The sequence below is a fragment of the Neoarius graeffei genome, chromosome 22, assembly GCF_027579695.1.
Source record: "Neoarius graeffei isolate fNeoGra1 chromosome 22, fNeoGra1.pri, whole genome shotgun sequence".
Taxonomy (NCBI): Eukaryota; Metazoa; Chordata; class Actinopteri; order Siluriformes; family Ariidae; genus Neoarius; species Neoarius graeffei.
The window spans coordinates 6188520-6214504 of NC_083590.1; the positions used below are offsets into that span (position 1 = coordinate 6188520).

A 25985-nucleotide genomic window follows, 5' to 3' on the forward strand; every position below is an offset into this window, starting at 1 on the left:
TCACATTAAAATTTATTAATGTAGGAAAATGACATTTTTCATGCTATAGGAAAGAAAATGTAACATTTATACCTCATTTCACACACTTAATGTAACAAGTCTGAATAATAAACTTCTACAGCATTCTTAAAAGTACAATAAAAACAAAAGGTGAAAAAAATGATGAAATGGAAATGATTTGCAAAGTGTGTGTGACGACACTGGGAATGTGCACACACTTTAGAAACTAAACCCATACAAACAAAAAGCAAGTCTGAATGATAAATTTCTACAGCATTCTTAAAAGTACAATTAATATATATTAAACCAAGACTTAATAAAGATTTTAGATCTTTTTGAAGTCAAAATGTCCCCATAAGGATAGGAATGCATGACAGGTTTTGGCTCAGAGTGGAATTTTGTCTGTTCCTCTGGAGGAAAGTGCTTTGAATAAGTAAATTACAAGTTCCCTTTTCATCTTTTAACTCCAGAAATAAAGAACCCAATGGAAACATCACTGTGTGTGTGTGTGTGTGTGTGAGAGAGAGAGAGAGAGAGAGAGAGAGAGAGAGGCAGAAGTCCTCCTCACTGGCGCAACTCTGCTTCATCTCTGTTCCACTTAAGTAGACAAATCATCTAGAAAAGAGGAAGAATAGATGGAAGAGAAGAGAGGAAGTGAAGAAGGGAGGCAAGAAGCAGGAGTTGCAGAAGAGTGAAAAGAAGTGATGGAGAAAAAGAGAAAATTGAGAAGATTGGGACAAGGCTGGAGAATATTGGGTGAATAAAGGAGGATATGCGAAGACTGGAGTGGAGAAGAGACGGGCAGGAGATGATCAGATGTAGGACAGGCAGAAGAAGGAGACCAGACGTAAGCCAGGTGTGTTGCATCGTTGAGTTTTGTGGGTCAGTAGTAGAGTGGTGGTGAGTAGTGCACACTGTTCTTTAGGCTGTAGCACAGCATAACACTGCAAACCAACACCAGGAACTACCAGAGAGAGAGAGGTGAAGACCAGAAGAGAAACCCAAAAAGATCAAAGTTTCAAGTAGAACACTGAACTAATAGAAGATGGAGAGAACTCTAATAATCACCCACTAGCCATCACTATTCTGAAAAAGGTGTATATAGAAGAAAAAATATAGGAATGACAAATATGCAAGACAGTCTGCTTTATGTTAGGTCAGATTTGTTCAGCCACAGTGGTGTAGGATGGATGAGAAGAAGGAGGGATAGAGGAGCAGACAGTAATGGAGGAGGGAGAACAAGGACTCTGGGAGAGAGGGATGTACGGAGGAGAAACAAGGACAGGACGAGACAGCTGCTGGCAAATAAAACCAGCGCACACAAAAACAGTGATCTGGAGACAGAGACAGTTTGAAAGATGGAGAGAGAGAGAGAGAGAGAGAGGGATAGAAAGACAGACAGACATACAAATGGACAGAGAGAGAGAAATTGTCACAGATGAAAGAGAGAGACAAAGACAGACAGCATGAGTTTACAGTCTGAACATAAACTTTGAAGCAGACTAAGTTAAACACTAAACATGACTCTTTTCTCTAAGCCTGACTAAACCCTAAATGTGACAATGATTTAAAACTAACCCTGACTCTAAACTCTGTAATCCCAAATATTAATTTGCCAGTGACTAAACCCTGAACATGATTCTGACTAAACACTAAATCTGCCTCTGATCAACCTCCAAACCTGAATTACTAAACCTTGAAGATGACTCTGAATAGGAATGAGACAAAATCCCAAATATTACTATGATTAATCCATTATTATAAATTATATGAAGACAACACCAACTACAAACTTAACTCTGAGTAAATAAATTTGACTCTGGCTAAACTACCTGTAAACCTGACACTGATTAAACCCCAAACCCGATTCTGACTAAACCCTAAATTTGATTTTGCTTTAAAACCAAAAACTTCAGAGTCTGACTCAAACTTGAAACAAACTGGTTCTCTCAGTCATGTTCTAAATTGTCGCTCCAATCGTGCAATAAATAATGTTAGTTCTGATTACTTCTCTTTGTGGGTTATTACTCACCAGAGTACCAGCAATTACCAGAAAAAACGTCAGCACAGAAGATGCCTCAAGCTGGCTCATAATCACAGGCAGGCAACTCTGCACAAAAATATGTCGACAGAAAGTTATTATTAATTTGAGCACTACTCTCTGACTACAGAAAGAGATGCACAAAAAAAACGGAGCCTTTGCAAGCCAGTGTTTCTCAGAAACGGAGGCCAGGTTAGCTAAAGAGTACCTCAGAAACACTGGAATGGGATAGCTAAAGAGTACCTCAGAAATGGAGGGACAAGATAGCTAAAGAGCACCTCAGAAACGGAGACATGTTTAGCTAAAGAGCACCTCAGAAATGGAGGCCGGGTTAGCTAAACAGTCCCTCAGGAAAAGAAACAGGTTTTACTAAAGAGTGCCTCAGAAATGCACACAGGTTTAGTTAAAAGAGTACCTCAGAGACAGAGGGACGAGATAAATAAGAGTACATCAGAAACAGAGGGACAGGATAGCTAAAAAGTACCTCAGAAATGGAGGCTGGGTTAGCTGAAGAGTGCCTCAGAAATGGAGGCTGGTTTTGCTAAAGTGTGCCTCAGAAATGGAGACAGGTTTAGCAAAATAGTATCTCAGAAATGGAGGCCAGGATAGCTAAAGAGTACCTCAGAAATGGAGGCCGGGTTTAGTGAAGGGTACCTCAGAAACAGACACAGGTTTACCGAAAAAGTCTCTCAGAAATGGAGGCCAGGATAGCTTACCTCTGAAACGGAGGCCGGGTTAGCTCAAGAGTACCTCAGAAATGGGGACAGGTTTAGCTAAAGAGTACCTCAGAAACGGAGGCCAGGTTAACTAAAGCACTCCTCAGAAACGGAGGCCGGGGTTGGCTAAAGTGTGAATTGCAAACCAGGAATAAAACACCACAAAAAGCTATGAGAATGCAGAAATTTGGTGGGTGGGACTTACAGAAGAGGTGGAGACAGAAATTCCCAGAATGGATGTCTGCTTTGGACAGATGTTGGTATCACCCATGAGCGTCTGCACAGCTCCTCCCAGGCCACAGCAGTCAAACTGTGGACACAAGCACTCACAGTCAGGCTTTTGGCTATTAAACACACTTGTACAAGAAGTGTGTGTGTGTGGGGGGGGACCTACAGCGCTGTGGAACAGTTTGAGGATGAAGGCTCGGATTACGTCTCCTGTAACCAAGTACTGGGTGTAGATGGTAGCGTAAAACTCTGAAACATGTCTGGAGAACTGAATTTTAAAAATGACGATCAAACTCCAGCTAAACAGAAGCAATTGTAATAATATTACAGTAATGTACAATTACCTCTCTGTTGTTAACAAAGGCCACGCCCCCTCCGATGGCAGCTGCTCCAGCGAGCAGGAACAGCAGACAGCAGTACTGCAGAGAAAGTAACGTGAACACATCACATCCTGTTCTGTTGAATATTTTTAAGAAGAGTGACAAAATTCCCTCTTCCAAAAGTGTTGTGCCTGAAATTCTCGATATCTTAATTGGAATTCACAATTAATTATTGTAGAAGCTCAGGTCAGGCGAATGTTAGACTGCATTTAAACTTGTTCCATTATCGTTTTAATGTCCTATTTGTACAGTATTAGTTTTACATATGGACATTGGGTAATGTAAGTATTGTAGACTTCTGGTAAGATTAATGCAATATTTTGCCTTCTATCAAATGAGCAGTAGAAATAACTCTGGATTTGGGGTGGGGCTAATTTCAAGGCTGGGGAAATGACATGTCTATTAAATCCTACAAAGTGCTCCATTCTGGAAAAAGATTTAACTAGTTAGAATGAATGTCATGTCTTTTCTTTCAGTTTGAGAATGTTTGTGTGTCCACTCAGGTTTTCTTCTTAAAAAAAAAAAATCCACATCCTCAAAAACAGGTGATAAAACTTCAACTTACTGTTTATTTACAATTACAGTGTAGAAGTGCACACTTGTGTGTGTGTGTGTGTGTGTGTGTGTGTGTGTGTCTCACCACACCAAGTGCAGATTTATTCTCACTACAGGAGCCATAATCTCCAATCGAGGCAGTGATGAGAATCACAACACCAATGGCTATGCACAGTCCAACCACTGGAGAGAGACAAGACAAAAACAAAGGACTAGATAAATAAATGGACGGTGTAAAGGATGGTGGATGGATAGGTGGACAAATACTACTACTTAAATGTATACGTTATTTTACAAACAATTAGCATAGAGTTAAATCATGAATATGTAGTATCCATCCATCCATTATCTGTAACTGCTTATCCTGTACAGGGTTGCGGGCGGGCTGGATCCTATCCCAGCTGATTATGGGTGAGAGGCAGGGCTCACCCTGGACAAGTCGCCAGGTCATCACAGAGCTGACACAGAGAGATACACAACCATTCACACTCACACCTACGGTCAATTTAGCGCCACCAATTATCCTAACCTGCATGTCTTTGGACTGTGGGGGAAACTGGAGCACCCAGAGGAAACCCACACAGACACGGGGAGAACATGCAAACTCCATACAGAAAGGCCCTCGCCGGCCACGGGGCTCGAACCCAGACCTTCTTGCTGTGAGGTGACAGTGCTAACCACTACACCACCGTGCCGCCCTGAAAATGTAGTATATAATTTAAAAAAAAATAGAAATGAAACAACGTACTGAAGACGAAATGGTTGGTTTTCAACTCCACGGGTACGTCAGCACTGAAGCGCAGATACAGTCCACCTGCTAATAAACCTATACCCACCAACTGAGAGAGAGAGAGAGAGAGAGAGAGAGAGAGAATCATCTGTATTAAATCTGAGTACACTGTTGAACACTCTGAAACCTAATTCACTCTCCATTATTGTGAATATGAATATTAATGAGCCTCTTACAATGAAGAGTATGTTGAACAGGATGACGATCCATTTGCATATCTGTCCACATCCACCCAACGCCATGATGATCACAGCTGCCTAGATACACTCAACCAACTAAAGAGACACAGCCAGAGAGGGAAAATAAAATAGCATGATTAATAATTAATTAATGGGAAAAATCCTTTTAAGCATGACATTCGGAATGTGCTGATGATAATCATTCTCAAGATACACCACAATATTAAACTTTAATCAGCACTGAATTACTTCTACATGGAGAAAAATCTCACAGACTGAGGGAAAAGACTTCCTGTACACTGCCTGATCTCCTGCTATACAAGGTGTCCTCAAACATAAACAGGTTCCTGAACTGAACTGTCCTCATGGAGAACTCAACAGTTCCTGGACCAATTCCTGCTCTGCACTGCAAAACTATGAGAACACTTCAGTAGTGCACAGTCCCCTAAAGTCATACACCGAGGCGCTTGGCATTTGTTTTGCTCTGGTCTGGATACGTAGGAGATCTTTTCATGATGAAGATCGACATGAACTGTGATTAACTTTTACACGTTTTTAAAAAAGGAGCATGCGGTGTGATTTTATTTGATGATGGCTTCTGTGCACACTGTATACTTTATATTTATCTATTTCATACTTGACTTACTTGGATTACTTTGCACTATGCACCTACTGCACCATTTTTTTTGTTTGCTTGTTTTGTGTATACACTTTTTTATCTGTTTTGTACTACGTATGAGAGCTAAGTGAAACCGGAGTCAAATTCCACGTGTGTGTCCACATACCTGGCAATAAAAGTGATTCTGATTCTATAAGTAGGGATAGCTTGCACCTTGTGAAAACATGAAAATCTCATCACTATTTTAAGCTATAAATATGAATAATGAAACAATAGCTACAGGATCTGCTATGAGGTTAAAGCTGTACTGCCTTTCAGATTTTTCAGGTTTAGGTCATAAAAAGAATTTTCCAGACACCCAATTATTTTTGTTTAGTGACCGAAAGCTACTGAATTCAAATCACAGACTTCCAATTTTATTAGTTTTTTTTTTAAATAGAACAATTAATGAATTTATCTCCACATGGCCCAAAATTCTCCGCTATTTTTTTCTGCTTCAACATGACCCAATTCAAGATACTACGTCACACTTCACGTGGTGGGCTTTCCCCGTTCACGCAAGGCATTGTGGGATACAAATTTGAAACAGGAGAGAAAAATGGAGGACGTGAGTGTGCGAATGAAACATGAAAGACCGACTACAGTAATGGAAAGAAAGCGAGAAGAAGAAAAGACGTTATGTTATATATGAAGGAAAGGAAACGCAGGACCAAACTAATAAATATGGGCGCTTAGCGAGCACCTCGGTGTGATCAGCTGTTCGTTTAGCGACAGAATGATGGAACCGTCAGTGCACGCTCAAAGGTAAACCTGTAGATGGCAGTAATGCGACACTGTGGATGCCAGCTGCCGTAAAACCCAAAAGAAGAAGGTAAGCCTGCGCATGCGCACACGGACTTCCTCTGTCTGCTTGACTGCAGCGAGCGATTTTATGCACATTATTTGTTTTAATCCCCTAAAATTAAATAACTTCCCAGCCACAGAATGGCCTGATATTTTGTGAGATATTACAGAAATAAACAGATATCACAATCACCACATTTCAGAGCGAACTAAATTTCACCGATTTTATGAAATTGAAAGGGCGTCTAGCTTTAAATATCATGCTTTTACACATGAATGAATGAACCCTTTATTGTCACTGTTACCAGTGAAATTGACCATCAACCTGTCCTTACAGAGGGGGAACAGGACAGGAAGACAGGGATAAAAGAAAAGAAAAAGAAACACAGTAGTAACATGAGGAAAAAAGAACACCCCCCCACTATGCTCCTATCAGGAGTACAGTGTGGAAGCATTTAAAAACCTCTGCACATAAGCACACAATAAACACAAGTACACTTTAAAACATGGGACTTGAGGGGGGGAAAGGGGGGAAGGAGGGGGCAATCAGGGGTGGGGGGGAAGGGGTAAGGGGGTAGGAGGGGAGGGGAGGAGGTAGAGGTAACCCAGCGCAAGCAAGCAGCCGTCCGCTCCTGCAGCCATGCAAGCGGCGCTGGTCACGCACCCGCTTGTTACACTGGGGGTGAAAAACGGTGACCGTGGAAAATTGGGGAAGGAATGCGAAGAGAGAGAGTGTCTCCCGGTAGTGACCTTCTGGGGGAAATGTTGCCCTAGCAACGGCCTTGATCAAGGCCAGTGCTGTTCAGGGAGCCGAATGTCGATAAGATAGAGATTGTTTGGTCTTTCGAACAGACGCAGTCTTTACACGTCCATACAATATAAACAAAATAATACAAAACTGCAGAAAAAGTCCCAGATCGCAGCTATAAACATTGAGTGATGGTTAGGATGGTCATTCAATGACGAATCGGTCATGCTTATTTCAGCAAGCTCCGCCCTAATTCATATCATTGGAACATGAGCCACTTTGCAGCAGGAACTTGGAAATCCAAACCAGGAACTAAAACCTCATAAGGTGCTTTTGGACTGGAGGAACTTTTTCATAGTTCTTCAAACTGTTGGAGGAAGTTCCACCTTTTTTGTTTGCTGCACTGCTCGAACTGAGAATGATCATAGTTCTTAGAACACCATTTAGAGGGATTTTTGTAGCTCCTAGTACAGGATAGGTTCTCTCCCAGCAGCACTAAAGGGACTATGAGTGATGCAAGTGTACAGTGATTGATCAAATACTGTCCAATGCAGCGTAAAATATTAGCTTTGTAAACAACAGTTCTCAGTGTTAGCATTAAAAAATGGAAATAAAACCTGGACCAACAGCGAAATCTAGGCTTTCTTGAGCGCAAGTATGTGCAATAGTGGAAATACAGCATGATTTTGTACGTGATTACGCATCTAAGTAAAATATAAAAATCTTTGTGAGCATTTCCTGCTAGCAAACCAGCTTACATCGTGTCAGCGTTCCTACTGCGGTGTGAATGCAAACAGAAGAAAAGCCCTTGAAGGTGTGAAGTTCTTGGTGGAGATCCCCAGAGCGTCGTTCCTCTCAATAAGTCCCAAGAACTGTTTAGTCTGAATGCGTCAATATAGATCCCAAGTTTCTAAAAAAATTCTTACAGTAAAAACATGCCTAAACTGGGTACGCTCAAAAATCTGGAAGTGTTGAGTTCCTCTTAACACTTAACTCCGAAGGGTTCGATCAGCTGAATGTTTCCTGTCAGGAAGTGTTTCCATTAGAGCTCTTTTGAGAATGTTAGGGCTACGATTACACCACAGCTCATGAGGATTTGCAATTGGTTATTGATGAAAATGTGTTTTAGTGGCGATGCTTCCCTGATTTTCAGGAAGTGTTCCCAACCCCATCTGCAAGTATTCGCCGCTTAGTTTCCCAATGAAAACATCTCATTATCTCTAGTCACTTTATCCTGTTCTACAGGGTTGCAGGCAAGCTGGAGCCTATCCCAGCTGACTACGGGCGAAAGGCGGGTTACACCCTGGAGAAGTTGCCAGGTCATCACAGGGCTGACACATAGACACAGACAACCATTCACACTCACATTCACACCTACGGTCAATTTAGAGTCACCAGTTAACCTAACCTGCATGTCTTTGGACTGTTGGGGAAACCGGAGCACCCGGAGGAAACCCACGCGGACACGGGGAGAACATGCAAACGCCACACAGAAAGGTCCTCGCCGGCCACGGGGCTCGAACCCGGACCTTCTTGCTATGAAGCGACAGCGCTAACCACTACACCACCATGCCGCCCCAACAAAAACATTGCCACCAAAATTTCAATACAATTATTGAAATTTGTGACTTTTTTTCACCACTCATGAGGTGGAGAAACACCAAAAAAAAAAAAGCTTGAAGAACAATCACTGTACATCACACGGTTGATGCCGATGCTACCAATCTTTCATTGCCAAGTATTCGCAAACCCATTGCGAGCTGTGTGACCAGGATCTTATGAAGCTAGCAATGTTATGTTAGCAGAACATTATGGTTCTAGAAACACCTGACTCTAACAATGTTCCACCTGTCACCTTTTTGGATGTCATGGGAACCTTTTTACCAGACATGTGGACTCGAGTCATGTGACTTGGACTCGAGTCAGACTCGAGTCACCATTTTGATGACTTGAGACTTGAAATCCCTAGATGAGGAATGACTTGCAACTCGACTCGGACTTGCACGCTGTTGACTCGAGACTTGACTTGGACTTGACAGTTTTAGCTTGCAATGACTTGGCGTATCAGGTATAAATATTCCCCCCCCCCCCCGATTTTGAATCCAAGTACACTCGTTATTATTTGAATGCGGTGTAGCTCCTTGTCCTAGGCTACGGCAGCTCAATCCACTAGCACTAGGTGTCACTCAAGCACAATGCCGGGGTGGCCCTATATTTAGCCGGGACCATCCCCGGCCCAAACCATCAATGGTGGCCTGCTTGGAGCATGGGGAAAATAATTTTCACTAATTTTGGTCACTGATCTTATTCTTGCATTAATCATCAATTCAACTGCACTCTGCATTTTCACATGGCAGCCCAGACGCCGACAGCATCGCAGCAGATTAAATAGGCGCTACCAAATAAGGAAATTCTCCCCTCCCCTCTATTGCAGTTGGTTTGGTCCAAGACTCCTCCTCTGTATTGCGGGGAACAACATTGGCGCGAAACAGCGCGCGTCAGTGATGGAGGGCAGAAAGAGGCCAGGTGGAACCGAAAGGGCGGAGCTTAAAAAAGGTGGCAGCAAAATGTGCCAAATTGACAGATATGTTCTCAAGACCAGCTGGTAGGTTACGAAAGATATGGAGTATGATAACCCTGTTTGTCGATTTTATCAGTCTATGCTAGGCCTATAATGTGTCGATAGTTTGCGATGTCAATTCAGCTTTTTGATGTCATGTGAAATCTCGCAATTTACACGGTATAGATGTGGTGTATGTCTTAATTCTAAGAAGAACCGGACATTGCTTTACATCCCAGTTATTAACAATTTTAGATGAACAGGTCCCAAATGTGCTGTTGCGCGTTATTTCCTCATCCAGCCTATTTCATCTCGCTGTCACACCGTGCATTTCCACAGGCGTGCGCACATTGTGGTTATGAACACATAGGCCTAGAAGTCATATTTGATGTTAAATAATTGTTGTTAAATATATAACTTAGAAGAGGTGTATGCGTATGCCAATATTCTAAGCAGAATCGAACACTTGCTTTAGCCTACATTTCATTTAAGCATTTTTGAGTTGCCTAATGCGCCCTCACGCTTTATCTGCCGGTTGCTGAGTACCCAGCATTGTTGATTTGCCATTATTTTCGAGGCGTATGCGGCATGTAATGCACAAGCATTGGTTCAAATGCACGCGAGATGGGTGCTTTCGTTATTTTAAGACTATGTGACTAAAAATGTGTTGTGTAATTCGTCTTAAATAACGCGAAACAATCAGCCATACTCGCTGCTTTGCTATTTGGAGTGGCAGTCAGCTGGATTTCGCCCCCGACGTAAACGTTCATTCCCACACCCGGGCCGAAGATGCCGATTTCTTGTCCTTTGGATGTGTTTTCAAATATTTTCACTAAGGAACTTTGGGACATGTTGGTGACACAGATAAATGTATATGCGGATTAGACACGCGGCCACACACCATCCAATTTTAAGTGGAGCCCCGTCTCATACTAGATGAAATCGTTCGTCGGTCTCTGCATTACGTTTGTGGTCATTAAACTACTGCGTAATGGAAGTTTTATTAACCCTAAAGTAATGCAGAGAACGACGAACAACATACATTGTCACTACCTGAATTTAAACCAAATAAAAAGCATTGTGAAAGAACAGTTATTTGTTTTATCTTTTTTAATGTACTCAAATTCTTCCTCCATTTCAAAGTGGCCTGAATGTGAATTAAACTCCCGGAGTGAAAACAGGGCCCACTCCGGCCCTGCTCAAGCACTTCAACTGGTTCAAATGAAAAAACAAACGGTGATGGGCAACGAGGACACTGAATGATGAACAGACGGATAAAAACATGATTCCCCGCGTAATTTCCTTTGGATTTAAAGAATACTCCAATACAGATGGCAAACGCTTTGCTACGTGCAGAACATGTGGAGCCACAATTTCGGACAGCCAGTCAACCACATCAAACTTCGCTCGTCACCTGAGGCTGCATAAGGACAAGTAAGTAACAAAGCCAGGTAGCAAGAATCTGTACAGGCTAGTTGGTGGCTAGAAGTGGAATGTGTTAATATATTAACGCTGTCAAGGATTTGTTTTGCTTTGCTGAATATAAAATAGTGAAGTAGATTTTTTTATTGGATTGCTTTTGTGTTCAGTCTAGTGTTAGATTATGTGGGCTAGGCTACCAGCTAACACACATTGGGAAGGCATAGCCAGAAGGTGGTGATTTGGTCAGAGCAGAGAACGTTTACAAGATTGTTATAAAGGCTCTGGTCAGAACGACACAGACTTATGATAAGAACCGGACAGCAAAGGATAAAACTTAAATCAAATAAACAGTTACCCAGGCTGCAAACTAAGTATGTAAAACAGAAGTTCGCTCTTTGCAATGGGAAAGTCAGTGCTTGTCATGAAAGGCATTTAAACCACTGAGACGAGATGACTAGCAATGCAAGTTAAACCAGGTGTTTAACTGTTTGCTACGTACTGCACCAAGTCATGGACGCTGTGCGATGCGTGTTATTAGTGCTGGATTACACGTCATCAGAGACATTCAATTCTATTCTCTTCCTCTCTCTGGTGTCATGTAGGCAATGTGAATAATGGGCCATTTGGGCTATGTAAAATGTAAGCTCAGCTGACGTTTTATAGCGCAGTACATCCCGACAGATTGGAGTGTAGCCTACTCCGACGCGAAGCATTATCCCACAGTCTTACCCAAACGACAGGGCACACAATGCCTCTACATAGCGTGGCTTTACCAGTGCATTTATTAGTCTCTGGCGAGAAACCAAATTCGCCAAAAGCACGCAACTTGGATCTGGAGGATTCCGCTGAACATTCTGAAATTCACAACAACTGTTTATTCTACTTTATTATACGGCTCTCTAGAATGTTGCCAGGGCTTCATTCTCACATTCTGGCCAGAGCCCTAGAGGACTCTGATTCTGGCTACATCGTCACAACGTTCTGTGTTTACTGAGGCTACTGGTATTTTAGCAAGTGTTTAGTGAATGCATTGTGGTCTAGCTAAACTGCTTAAGGGAACATCCTGACTGGCTTGTATTAAACATTATACTGTGTATAAACAAATATGTTCGGATTAAATGAACTCAGACTTTGATATTGAAAATGATAAAAACATGTTAATGTCTACATGATTAAAAACAGAAAACAAGTAGGCCTACTAATTTTACATTTTTTTTTCCTTGTTTAGATTTGCAGAATATCTGAAGAACAAGATCATCCCAAGTGAGACAGAGCAGCCGTCCATTTCTGGATTCCTTACTGCAAAAGATAGACAGTACAATGCTACCCACCCACAACAAAAAGCCATCACAAATTCAATACTAACAGATTTGGTCATTGGATGCAACATCCCTCTCTCAGTAGTGGAGAACAGATATTTCCGGAATTTTTTGTCAGTTAGTTGGTCTCTCTCACACACACAAACGTACTCAAGCCACGTTGTATTGTGTTAAAGGCACGTCATGTTGTATGTTGGGACAGTGCCTAACTTCAGAAGGAAAACCATTCTTTGATTCTAAAAGTACACAGATCATCTGTTAGCTTGGACTTTGAGTTTCATGTCTTAAAATGCACATGAAAAGCATTTTTATGTGAAAAATGACATGAATGAAATGAAAAGAAAATGATTTTTGTTACACAGTACCAGTACTAGTTTTGTTTAGAATTTTGTTTTAATTTCTCACTAATTTTCCAATAAAAAATTTAAGGAAATGGTCATACTTTCACTCATTCTCACACCCTTAGCCTCAGATGTACACTGACTCACTCAAACTAAACTCACTGAAAATTTAGGATGCTTTACTAACGTTAACTAACTAATCATTGTCTCCTCTGAGATTCTTTGATTGTCTTGGGGCAAGCTCTAAAACATTTTAAAATGGAAAAGAATGGGTGTACTGTAGTTACTTGTGCTGCCTCTATGAATCATTGACATTACATTACATTTAGCAGACATTTTTATCCAAGGTGACTGGCAAAGGAGGACATACACTGCAGTGTGGAGAGGTAATACATTTGTGATCAAAAATGTGTTGATTGCCTGTAGAATAAATGGTGACTTGTTAGGGACTTGGAAAAAAATGAGACTTGGACTTGGACTCGACTTGGCTTGGGTAGGACTTGGACTTGGACTTGACTTGGTCAAAAGTGCCTTGACTTGTGACTTGACTCGGACTTGAGTGGTAGGACTTGAGACTTACTTGTGACTTGCACATTAGTGACTTTGTCCCACCTCTGCTTTTTACGTTGCAAAAACATTTAGTATAGTTAAGCAGCATTAATGTTCATGAGCAGCATTGTTACAGTATGTTTTTAGAACATCGTGTAAATTTATATTTTCATGGCATTTCAATAATACCCATCATATTTTACCAAACATTCTGTCAATCCTTTTCTAAAACGTTTGAAGAGTATTTCTGTTTTAACTTTTCTTCTGTAAATTCTGCCTGGGAAAGTGAATGTAGTGCACCATCAGAACTTATCTAATATATAATTTGGTCTTTTAAATTAAATTATATACTCTGGGGGGGGCAGTTTTAAAGATACACTATACTCACATTCCTGAATTACATATTTTTTACATCTGTGAGTTAGTTTTATAGTTTACATAGTTTCGGGGTGTTTTAGTTCCTGGGCTGTAATCAGGGGTTAAATTGGGATTGGTTATGTGGGGGGGCTCTGCCTCGTACCCGCCCCTGCCCCCGCCGCCCTGCCCCAATATACTTTTTGGAAAATAACCCTCTAATTTGATAATCATATCATATTGCACAGAGATATACACCTTATCTGTGTGTTGTAGGCCTATGTGTGTCTTGTAGTGCCCCCCTACACATTATGGCAGTTTGAATGTAGATTGGTTGGCCAATGTAACAGATTGTACAGGTTGTTGTACATTGGTTTGAAGGAAATGATTAGTGGGGGGTCTGGGGGTCCTCCCCCAGAAGTTTTTTATTATCATACATGTTATTTGCTGAATTCTGGTGCATTTTAATAAGTTGTTAGCTGACTTTACAGAGGTAGGTTGAGCAATATCATGTTAAATCTTGTCACATGCCAACAGGTGAAAAATGTGAAGGAGAAATGTTCAGTGAGAAAATTTGAAGGCTTGCACAATCTTAAACCAAAACAGTTGATTTATTTTGGAGGATAAATGTTAAATATGCCAAAACACTGTCAGTCAAATTGTCAATCAAATATATTCATGCAGTGAATGCAACCAAATACAAACAACACTATAACATTGGAAGCATTTATTATTATTGTTATTATTATTATGTATTCAATTATTTATTTGGCATGTGGTGCTTTTTGTATTGTCTAGAACATACATAAGATGAGCATATTATAGCAGCAAAATAGAAGCACAATCATTTGAATGCAGCAAAACTTTTGCTGCATTCAAATGATTGTGCTTCTATTTTGCTGCTATAATATGCTCATCTTATGTATGTTCTAGACAATACAAAAAGCACCACATGCCAAATAAATAATTGAATACATAATAATAACAATAATAATTACACTAATAATACACTAATAATATTAACAATAAATAATAATAAATTAACATTAAATTAAATATTAACAATAAATAATAAAACACTAATAATATTAACAATACAGTGAACATAATCATTATCATATTTTTTATTATTAAAAACAAAATATCAAATAATACTGAAGAGGGGAAAAAATAATACTGATCTAAATATGTTGTGTTTTTATTTTTAGACAGTATGTGTTTTGCTAAACACATACTGTCTAAAAATAAAAACACAACATATTTAGATCAGTATTATTTTTTCCCCTCTTCAGTATTATTTGATATTTTGTTTTTAATAATAAAAAATATGATAATGATTATCTACCCCTTCCCCCGGCTAATTTCTGTCGATAACTGGGGACTATGGAAATTGAACTCGCCAAATGCACAGACAGTTCGTTCAAGCACCTCTGATGGATTAGGATCGTATGCAGGTAAAAGGGGAGACGGTGTACGGAGAAAATTATAAACAAGTCACAACGCTGAAACACAAGCCCAAAAACCCGCAAACCACGACTTCTGATTTTTTTTTAAAGCGAGCTCACAAAAAAAGAAACCCCAAAGTCACTTATAAAAAGCGGAATTGGCAACCCACGCAGTGTTCCAGAAACCAGAATCTCTGATCGCAAGTTCTGTTCTAAATAGCTTTAACAGGTCGTCTTGTTATCAGGAAAACTATGATCTATCTCATAAAAGTCATGGGTTTATTGATTAATAAAACGATATTTAATTATTCAGAACTGAAAATCATGAAAAGGGTTTGTTGCTTTTGATGTGTGCGTGATCATATGCCATCCGCTCCGAGCTCATGTGCCGGGGCTCAGCCCCGGACAGCCCCGGCCCAATTTAACCCCTGGCTGTAATTAAACCAACAAGTGCTACAAACTCACCCCTTACTGTGAACCTTCACTTCAAACTTCAGATCTTTCCCATACGAAAAAGAACAGTAAAGAACTTATAAGAATTTACCACTGTCTTAGTAGTAAATCCTTATAAATATAAGGATAAATCCTTATAAGGATTTATAAATAAATATATATGCCCTGTATGATTTACTCCTGAAAGTGGCCCATTTTGCATTTTCCTCATACAAATTTTTTATGAAAATCTAGTATGTATGAAGTGAACATTGTGCATGTTTTTTACAGATAATGTGTATGATGAATTATACCGTCTTTGTATGCTTCATGTAATGTTTGTAGTTTTAAATTATATTTTACAGTTTAAAATGTATATGCCTTTTATATGTAAATCCACATATGTTTGTGTTGGATTTACATATAAAAGGCATGTACATTTTAAACTGTAAAACATAATTTAAAACTACAAACATTACATGAAGCATACAAAGACGGTGTAATTCATCATACACATTATCTGTAAAAAACATGCACAATGTTCACTTCATACATACTAGATTTTCATAAAAAAATTTGTATGAGGAAAATGCAAAATGGGCCACTTTCAGGAGTAAATCATACATGGCATATATATTTATTTATAAATCCTTATAAGGATTTATCCTTATATTTATAAGGATTTACTACTAAGACAGTGGTAAATTCTTATAAGTTCTTTACTATTCTTTTTCGTATGGGTTCAGGAGATAAGTTGAAGCAGAGCTGAGGGAACATGCAGGTTTTAGCTTGCCTTCTTCACAGATTTAACCACAACCTGCACAAACAGGCTGGTGGAAATGACACGAACACTTCAACACTGCTTTACATCAAACACCAAAGATGGCTTCTTCCCCTTCCCCCCTGGATAATAAAAAGTGCCAAACTAAAACATTTTTGCCCTTGTCTGAAAGTTTTGAGATGAGATGAGACGTTTCCTCAGACACAGGGTAAATATTACTTTCTCTACATAGCCTATTATTTAGGAAATATTAAGAAAACAGTGAGTCATTTCTGTAGTTGTGAGACTTTAGCATATGTTCAGTCAGGTTCAATGCCCAAACTGATAATCACATCATAGCTTTTCTTTGATTAATCAGACACAAGGTACACCACCACTCTTGCCAGAGCAGCTGGGTGTCTTACTCAAGGGCACTTAAGCCAGTCCTGCTTGTCCAGGGAATCAAACCAGCAACCTTTTGGTCCCAAAGCTGTTTCTCTAACCATTAGGCCACAGCTTCCCCAAAGCTGTAAAAGGGTAGCATATGTATTAATTCATTAAAAGTGTGTTTTTTTACAATATCAACAATAATGTTTTTCTTTTTTCTGTTTACACAGAGCATCCAGCGTACACATCCCTATAATTGAGCTGTTACTAGAGAAACGATAATGTATTAGAACCAGTGTATAACCTGTAATTTACAGCTGCGCCACTGTCAGAGCTGCTGTTATAGAAAATTAATCAACACCTTCTGCCCAATCAGAAACCAGAACTCAGCAGCGCTCTGGTTTTAGGTGACCCAAAAAATAACAAAAGTGATTATTAAATTATACACCAGTCTGGTTCCTCTACAGTAACACCACATTTATCGCATGCTGAAGTTTTTCTTATATATGAACATTTTTTGTTTTTAATAAAACCCTAGAAGCACAAAACTGCACATTGTAATATTTAATTCAGTGTGATTAGTCCTCTTCTAATAGTTCTAAGTTATTATGAAGCTACACTGGACCACCAGTTCTATTGTTCTTTATCCCTGCGGTCAGGAGTGACACCTGTTGCAAGGAAAGGTTAGAGGTTTGGGTAATACTGTTCTTCCTTCCTCTTTCCAGGTTATATTACAGTAGAAATGTTTAAAGCCTTTAAACGGAAATGAAACTCATTCCGACTTGTTCACTGATTCCAAAACTGCTATATTCATAACAAAAAAACAACTTGCTCTTGGTTTGCACAAAAAACAGACCTCAGGACTCAGGTTGCAAAATTCCCGGTAATTTTCAGAGTGGAAAATTTCCATGGGAATTTTGGGAACTTTCGGGAATTTTCAAAACCAACTTTACTTAAAAATTGGTACAAAAAAAAAAGGTCCTTTTATTCAAATTAGGATATTGCTCTGGGTCTCTGTTCTGTTCAGAAGAACATCCAAGCAAAAACAAGCATGTAACTAATTAAACAACTGAGAAAATTAATAACCACAAACTGTTTTACAAAAACAATATGGGTTTTCCCTGGTACATGTATAATGAATTAAACAATAACCTTAGACTTTGTGAGAACTTGTCTTCAAAAGCAACTTTAACTCCACTTATGATTTTGAAGGCTGCTTCCTGTAACTTTTCTGTTTACTAATTATACTTCAACAACTTGAATTCCTTTTTCATTTTGCAACTGGTTTGTAAACCATATCCTGTCAAGTAATTTGCTTGCAAATTATCGGATTAGAAGTAATGATTAGGGTATACGATGCTATTAAAACAATGACATTAAACAGCCTTGCTTCAGATTCAAAGAAAAAAGTGGCACTAATATATTTTACAAGCAGCAAAACTTATTTCAAGACTACTAGTAATTAGAAACTTTACAGTTTTTTAATATTCCTTGTTATTTTATGATGTGATACCTTTGTGATTAAATCTGTCGACAAGTCTTCAAGTTTTGTAAAATTTTGTAATAAAAATGGTCAAAATTGAGGTTTTGCAAGATCTTTAGAAATCACTACTTGTTATGCAATGAGTTAGATTTCCAGTCAGTTCTTACCAAAAAGTAGGGGAGAGCGGGGTAAGATGAGCCAGGGGGTAAGATGAGCCACCCCCTGTTTCTAAGAAACAGTACACAAATGTGACCATGTGACCACATTCAAAGGGGGCCGGGACCATTTACTTACACTTGTGGAGAGGAGCACCACATGTCAAACTAGGTGAGGGAGATATTTATAAAAATTTGTTTTTGTGCTTTCTAAGTCAATTCCATGTTTGTCCACAGTGAAGATGATTTAGAGAAGACAAAAGTAGAATAATATTTAGACACATTAGGGTTAAGTTAGTGGCTTTCTAAGCTATGATATGAATGCTAATAAAAATAATTTTGATTAGCCTAATCCCCTTTATTAGCATTTTTCTACAAAATGGTGGCCACGGGGTAAGATGAGCCATTAGATGTGGGGCAAGTTGAGCCACTGGCTCAACTTACCCCATTGGTGGCTGAGCTTACCCAATATGGATGACACTTAAGTTTTCACATTTACTGGTCATATATGACATATATATATATATATATATATATATATATATATATATATATATATATATATATATATATATATATATATATGACATCAGATGAGGAAGACCAGTTGTTAGATGTGGGGGATTACGTTGTGGCAAAATTCACAGGGAAGAAGAAAGTGCATTTCTTCATTGGCCAGATAATCAAATTGGATGTCTTCGAAATAGAGGCAAGATTTCTCAAAAGAAGCCGGTCATGCCATGGCTCTGCAAGAAAGCCAACCTTTGTCTTCAAAGAGAAAGATGAGGCTGTCCTGTCAAGACAGGATATTGTGAAAAAATTGCCCCGCCCCTTTACTGTTGGGGGGACAGCACGGAGGGAGAGGCAAATGGTGTTCCCTTGCAATTTGAACGCTTGGAACATTGAATAATGATGAAATTATTATGGATGGAATGATTGCTGCATGTTTTAACCTACTGAAAGAAATAAGATTTTTTGGCACTGTTCTACTGTTTTAATAATTTCTATAATATAGTACATCTCTCATTCCCTCTCTAACCATCCCTCTTTCTATCTATCTATGCATATCTCTCTCTCTATCCATCTATCTATCCCTCCCTATCCCATCTCGTTCTATCACCTCTCTCTTCATCTCCCCTTCTCTATGCAACGGCCCTATCCCCCACTTGATTGACTTGACTTGATTCACTGATTGTATTTCTAATAATAAAAGTTGTTTACTTTGTTAACCTAACATGTTTTGTGTTGGCTCAATTTACCCCACACAGTGGCTCATCTTACCCCGTGCATGGGGTAAGTTGAGCCACTTGACATTTTTTTTTCAAGAGGTAATATCACTCTAACCATAAGAGCTTATCAATTATTTTTTGCTCAGATAGTAACAGTACACTTTGAAATTTGGTATGGTGTGTAGACTGGAAGCAAAAATGGCTTTAACATGTAGTTATGATGAAAAATGTAAAAAGTGGCTCATCTTACCCCGCTCTCCCCTACTGTTATTATATTTAGCATCTTGGAATTTCCCACAAAATGTAAGAGTGGCAAAATGCTTTATTTGAAGAAAAATCCCTAATTGAGATTGAGAATAATTTTTCACTGAAAAATCTGAATATAATACTAATGTTGAAAAACTAAAAGCCTTTTATTAATTGGCCTTTAGCAATATGTCCTGTTCTTAATTAGCACAAAACAGTACATAATTGAAAGAAAGGCTAAACATGGATTTTAATTTGTTTTTCTGGGTGATGAAATCTTTTAAAATGTTTAAAACTTAATAAATGCCGAAATTGAAAATTCCTGAAAATTCCCAATATTCCCAGGCCCTTCAAAATTCCCAGAAACTTTCCGGGAAAGCTTCCAAAATTCCAGGAAACTTTCCACCCCTTTGCAACCCTACTCAGGACACTTAGGACAGGAAAAGGAAATGCACGGTTATTAAAACACAACTTCTAGTACTAATCTTGTTTAGCCTGAGATTCCTGCACAGTTGATGAATAAGAGTGAGTTTGCTATTCCATGTTGTTCAGAGTAAACAAAAGATACCAAACCTCACCAGTGTGTAAGTTCACAAGGTACAAGTAAGATAACGACCACCAAAAGTAAACACCACCTTCAGCAGCAAATAAATGAGGAGAACATTATTACAAAAAATATTTCTGTTTCCTCGTACTTTATTTACTCCACAGCTAACATTTTTAGATTAGGACATTTCTACTAATTGCCAGAATGTTGTGTGTTTAACGTTCAAACATCACTGAGCTTTCTGTTGATATTCTGTCACAGTAGACCGCTCACATCAGGACTTTTTTTTGTTTGTTTTCGCTTTTTTTTTTTAGATTTTCTGTCACTAAATTACAAAGAAATAAACCAGACAACATTAAGACTTGTCACTTTGCTTTTACATTCGTAGAAAAGAAACGAGACAAGGGAGATTAAAGAGTGTCTCGCTGTAGTTTAATATTTGTGAGTAGTGATTCCTTCCTTCAGTGAGTCACAATTATTATTACATTCAGGATTCGCTCCAGTGGTGCCACAGGAATCTCTGACTCTGCAGCTGGATTTGGCTTCTTTTTTTTTAACGTTTAGACCACTTTAGCAAGTTTTTTTTAAGTAGCAAAAAACCTAACAACTCTTTGGATCAGATGTTAGCAACTGTCCTACACTGCAGTGGCGGCTCCTGAATTTTTTTTCAGGGGGGGCAATTTTCCCCCGTTATGTCTACACGGACCGTAAATGTCCACAGGACTGAAGTAAATTGACCTAGGTAGCAAATCAATTGGCCGAACTTGTTTTTGCCTGGTAAATTCAGATATCAATATAGACAATATCTCTTCTCTCCACTAGGTGGCAACACTAAACAAGTTAAAGGTGGCAAACTAAGGTAGCCTAGTAAACTAGACCCATCCGCCTAGCGGCCAAAAATATTTTTGCCTACGAGTGGCAAATATTCACATTTAGTCTGGCTTGCCAGGCTAAAACTAAGGAAGATTCATTGTGAAGCCTTCAAAGCAAAACATTTGGCATCACAATCAATTAATATTACATTACTTATTTATTTTCTCATATTATTCCAGTATTCTATAATAAGTAGACACAAATTCTTAATTATAAACATACTCTAATTTCTTCATTCTAAAGAATGCAATTAAAGTGGCAGGATATAAATCCAAAACAAGTGTTTATTTAAGTTTTGAAAAAGATGAAGAAAAGCATAACCATCAAACAAACATGTGCAGCTTAATGTGTTTTTTGTTATATGGAATTGCACCATTTTAACAACAAATAATTCTAAATAAATTCTGCAGTTTTTTCCCCCCAAGAATTCCTCCAGAAAGCCATGCCTTAAAAGGAAATTTAAAGTATTACAAGCATGTCAATGAACACAAAAGACTTTAGTTATTTAGCTATATACACACAAGGTTACACAAGGTTTTGTAGTCAGTGCAACTTGGCTTAACAAGTTGGAAAAAAGGTAAGGTGCTGCTGGCTCCAATGAACACATACTGTACAATATATAAAAACTGAAAATATGCTTAATTTATACCAAGTCAGAGAGAACTTGAGGCTACTGAAATATTCTAAGCATGGCAATGTTAAACTGCCATTGGTAAAACAAAAACATGGCAATGTTAAACTGCCATTGGTAAAACAACTGCCATTGGTAACACACACACACACACACACACACACAAAAACAACTTTTGCCAAGTAAATTCAAATATCACTGTACCGTCTGTGTGCTACTTCCAGGGTGGAAGAGAACGCAAGGGTAGCAAAAACGAGTATTGACTACATCACAGCCAGCTAGCCAAGTTTTCCGGTGGTACCAGTTCTTGTTAAAACCTCTTGAGTAGGTCTTCTCCCCCTTCGTAGACACTTGCTTGATGTTCAAATTCGGTCTAGGAGGTCCTAGCTGTTTGATTGCCATTTTCTCCTCATTGGTACGACGACTAAAGGGAACTTCTTTCAGAGACGCTATCGTATTATTGCACTCAACACTCGCCGCCATCTTCATAGAACGTTCACACATATCCCGCACAAGTTGCGTTTTCCAGCCCAAAATTATGTTCAAAACCCTCCAAAATGCACTTAAAACCAATCTGGCAACACTTGCGCGGCGCAACAGGCGTATGACGTAAGAACGCTGCTTGTGCGAGCACATAAAACCTAATAGAAAATGCATTGGGAGCATGATTTTCGAAAAAAACGTATGTACCATTAGTGTCAATGGGAGATTTTGGGGCAAATCTGAACCTGACAGAAATCGCCCCAAAAGGGCGTGGCTACACCAGGCGCGACCTTAGCCTGATTGGACAATGACATTACTGTTGGTAGTAGGAGTAGATAAAAAATAAAAATAAAAATCTCCCTCCCCGTTTGGGAGTGCGTCGCCCAAATCACCCCTATTAACGAGCCGCCAGTGCTACACTGGATATCACTCTCCAGCTCACAACACAGCTGGTGGTTCTAGGAACTGAGACAACAGGTTCATGACTCACCACCAGGATGTAAAGTCAACAACCAATCACTGATCACCACTGTTTCCAACAACCAATCACTGATCACCATTGTTCCCGTCCCACTTATGTGTTCTCGGATTTACACATGTATTTAGTGATGGTTGGTCTCGGTTTCCTGACCCCTCACAAACACATCTTCATTTTCTCCTCGTTCTCAACAGAAGTCATAAATTTTGTCAACAGAAAGAAAGAATCCTCATTTCTATAGGAAATTAAATTATAATCTGTTGGTTTCTGTCCTGATAAAAGTGTGTTTTTGTGGAACATATTTTCATATGCAAATGATGGTGCTGATACAAAATATAAGCTCCATGATGTCACCTGGCGGTTTCTAGAACACGTTTGGAGCATCCAGGAGTGACTTGTTCTCGGATTTACACATGTATTTAGTGATGGTTGGTCTCGGTTTCCTGACCCCTCACAAACACATCTTCATTTTCTCCTCGTTCTCAACAGAAGTCATACATTTTGTCAACAGAAAGAAAGAATCCTCATTTCTATAGGAAATTAAATTATAATCTGTTGATTTCTGTCCTGATAAAAGTGTGCTTTTGTGGAACATATTTTCATATGCAAATGATGGTGTTGATACAAAATATAAGCTCCATGATGTCACCTGGCGGTTTCTAGAACACGTTTGGAGCATCCAGGAGTGACTTTCCCTTTAAAGGATGGTCCATGTTTAACTGTGCTGAACAAAGACAGCTCAGTGTTTTTATGTGTATCTGCTTCAGCTTTAGTGAGATTCCTCCTTCCCCACTTCCCCTTCCCCCCTCCCTTCCCCCCTCCCTACCCGCCCCTCCCCCCCACCCTACCCTACCCTCCCACCCACCCTACCCCTACCCCCCCTCCCACCCTACCCCTACCCTACCCTCCCACCCACCCTACCCTACCCTCCCTCCCACCCAACCCCTACCCCCCCTCCCACCCACCCTACCCCTACCCCCCCTCCCACCCTACCCCTACCCTACCCTCCCTCCCACCCAACCCCTACCCCCCCTCCCACCCACCCTACCCCTACCCCCCCTCCCACCCTACCCCGACCCCCCCTCCCACCCACCCTACCCTACCCTCCCTCCCACCCAACCCCTACCCCCCCTCCCACCCACCCTACCCTCCCTGGTCTGGATTGGATTTATTTGTTAAAATTTATGCATGTAAAAAGAAAGAAACCCGGCCCCGGATAAAGCGGGTGAAGACGAGATGAGACGAGAAAAAGAAAGAAAGAACCCGAGTATAAACAGCGCGAGAATGGCGCACAGAAACAGCGCGAGTTCCACTCCGCTCCTGCTGGTGACAGAAGGCAGGAAGGAGAAAGACAAGAATGACTATAAATGACTGCCCGATCACAGACAGTGAGTGGATCACAGACAGTGAGTGGATCACAGACAGTGAGTGGATGACAGTAACAGCACCCGCACGGACATTAAAAATGCGTTAGAATTCAGAATGAGTTCTTCACTCAGTCCCCACCCCGAACTGCGGCTGCTGTTTCTCTCACACACACACACACATACACACACCCTGCGCGCCACCATGGGCTGCTTCTCCCGCAGAGGGAGCGCGGTTCCGTCCCAAAGCTCACCTCATCCACCGGTACCGGAGCGGGACACACCCCACTGAGTCTCTCACAGCCTCACCGTCCGCAGTCAGAAAGGATGAAAACAACTCACTCTCACACTCACTCACTCACACACACACACACACACACACACACACTCACTCAATGTCCCCTTTCGCATAAACCGGGTAGGTTTATAAAGTCGCGAGCGCTTCGTTACTCACCGACCGATTCTCTTCTCTCTGCTGAGTGTGCGCGCGCTCTCCTTACTGCAGCGTGTCTGGCCTGTGGACTCACACACACTCTCTCTCTCACACTCACTCTCTCTCTCTCTCTCTCTCTCTCTTACACACACACACTCCGCGCGGGTTGGGCAATATTAGACCAATAGAAGAGTGAGTGCGCGTTTTTCCGTTAGATTTCAGCAGAAACCGAAACCCAGCCCTGCTGAAGAAACGAAAGTGTGCTGGATTTTGTTTTGTCCGTTACTGACGCAATTCGCACAGAATCCACATATCCGAGTCAGACCCTCCCAGCCTTTTACTCCAACACACAGTCAACATCAGGAGAATTTACCCAAACCAACCCACAGTCACCTGAGAAACCCCCCCCCCGGCCCGTGTATTCTCATTATCTCATTATCTCTAGCCGCTTTATCCTGCTCTACAGGGTCGCAGCCAAGCTGGAGCCTATCCCAGCTGACTACGGGTGAAAGGCAGGGTACACCCTGGACAAGTCGCCAGGTCATCACAGGGCTGACACATAGACACAGACAACCATTCACACTCACATTCACACCTACGGTCAATTTAGAGTCACCAGTTAACCTAACCTGCATGTCTTTGGACTGTGGAGGAAACCGGAGCACCCGGAGGAAACCCACGCGGACACGGGGAGAACATGCAAACTCCGCACAGAAAGGCCCTCGCCGGCCCCGGGGCTCGAACCCGGACCTTCTTGCTGTGAGGCAACAGCGCTAACCACTACACCACCGTGCCGCCCCCCGGCCCGTGTATGTGTGTGAAAAATAACAATTCTGCTAAAGTGCAGTGCCCCCCCCCCCCCCCCAATCTGTTACATTTCTTACGTCGGCACGTTTTCAGCTTTTTACTGTGAATAGAAGTGAGGGCTCCCTAAGTTTATACATATTGTTTTACTGAAACATTGAGAACAATCTTTCTTTTATAATTAAAGTTTTTATTGTTTTTTTCCCATTGACAACATAACAACCGACATTAAAGCAATCTGGGCCAACAAAAAAAGGCACTACAAAAATACATACATACAATACTCATCATCTCTAGCCGCTTTATCCTGTTCTACAGGGTCACAGGCAAGCTGGAGCCTATCCCAGCTGACTACGGGCGAAAGGCGGGGTACACCCTGGACAAGTCACCAGGTCATCACAGGGCTGACACATAGACACAGACAACCATTCACACTCACATTCACACCTATGCTCAATTTAGAGTCACCAGTTAACCTAACCTGCATGTCTTTGGACTGTGGGGGAAACCGGAGCACCCGGAGGAAACCCACACGGACACGGGGAGAACATGCAAACTCCACACAGAAAGGCCCTCGCCGGCCCCAGGGCT

The 25985-nt window shown here is 40.5% G+C and overlaps 1 protein-coding gene across 3 annotated transcripts; it reads right to left on the reverse strand.

Moving 5' to 3' along the window:
* On the reverse strand, nucleotides 1-24743 carry zgc:65811 (uncharacterized protein LOC393524 homolog). 3 transcript variants are annotated; one of them, XM_060904255.1, is made up of 9 exons: nucleotides 24612-24743; nucleotides 4887-4985; nucleotides 4669-4759; nucleotides 4006-4103; nucleotides 3330-3404; nucleotides 3152-3253; nucleotides 2963-3067; nucleotides 2033-2110; nucleotides 1-1334 (listed from the first exon to the last, which is right to left on the reverse strand). In XM_060904255.1, the coding sequence occupies exons 2-9, from the start codon at nucleotides 4950-4952 to the stop codon at nucleotides 1158-1160; spliced, it is 792 nt and encodes a 263-aa protein (XP_060760238.1). In that variant the 5' UTR covers nucleotides 4953-4985; nucleotides 24612-24743; the 3' UTR covers nucleotides 1-1157. The 3 variants fall into 3 exon arrangements, with proteins under 3 accessions (XP_060760238.1, XP_060760240.1, XP_060760239.1); XM_060904257.1 differs by lacking the exon at nucleotides 24612-24743 and adding an exon at nucleotides 24412-24431; XM_060904256.1 differs by lacking the exon at nucleotides 24612-24743 and adding an exon at nucleotides 7858-8153.
* Between the last annotated feature and the right edge of the window lie 1242 nt (nucleotides 24744-25985).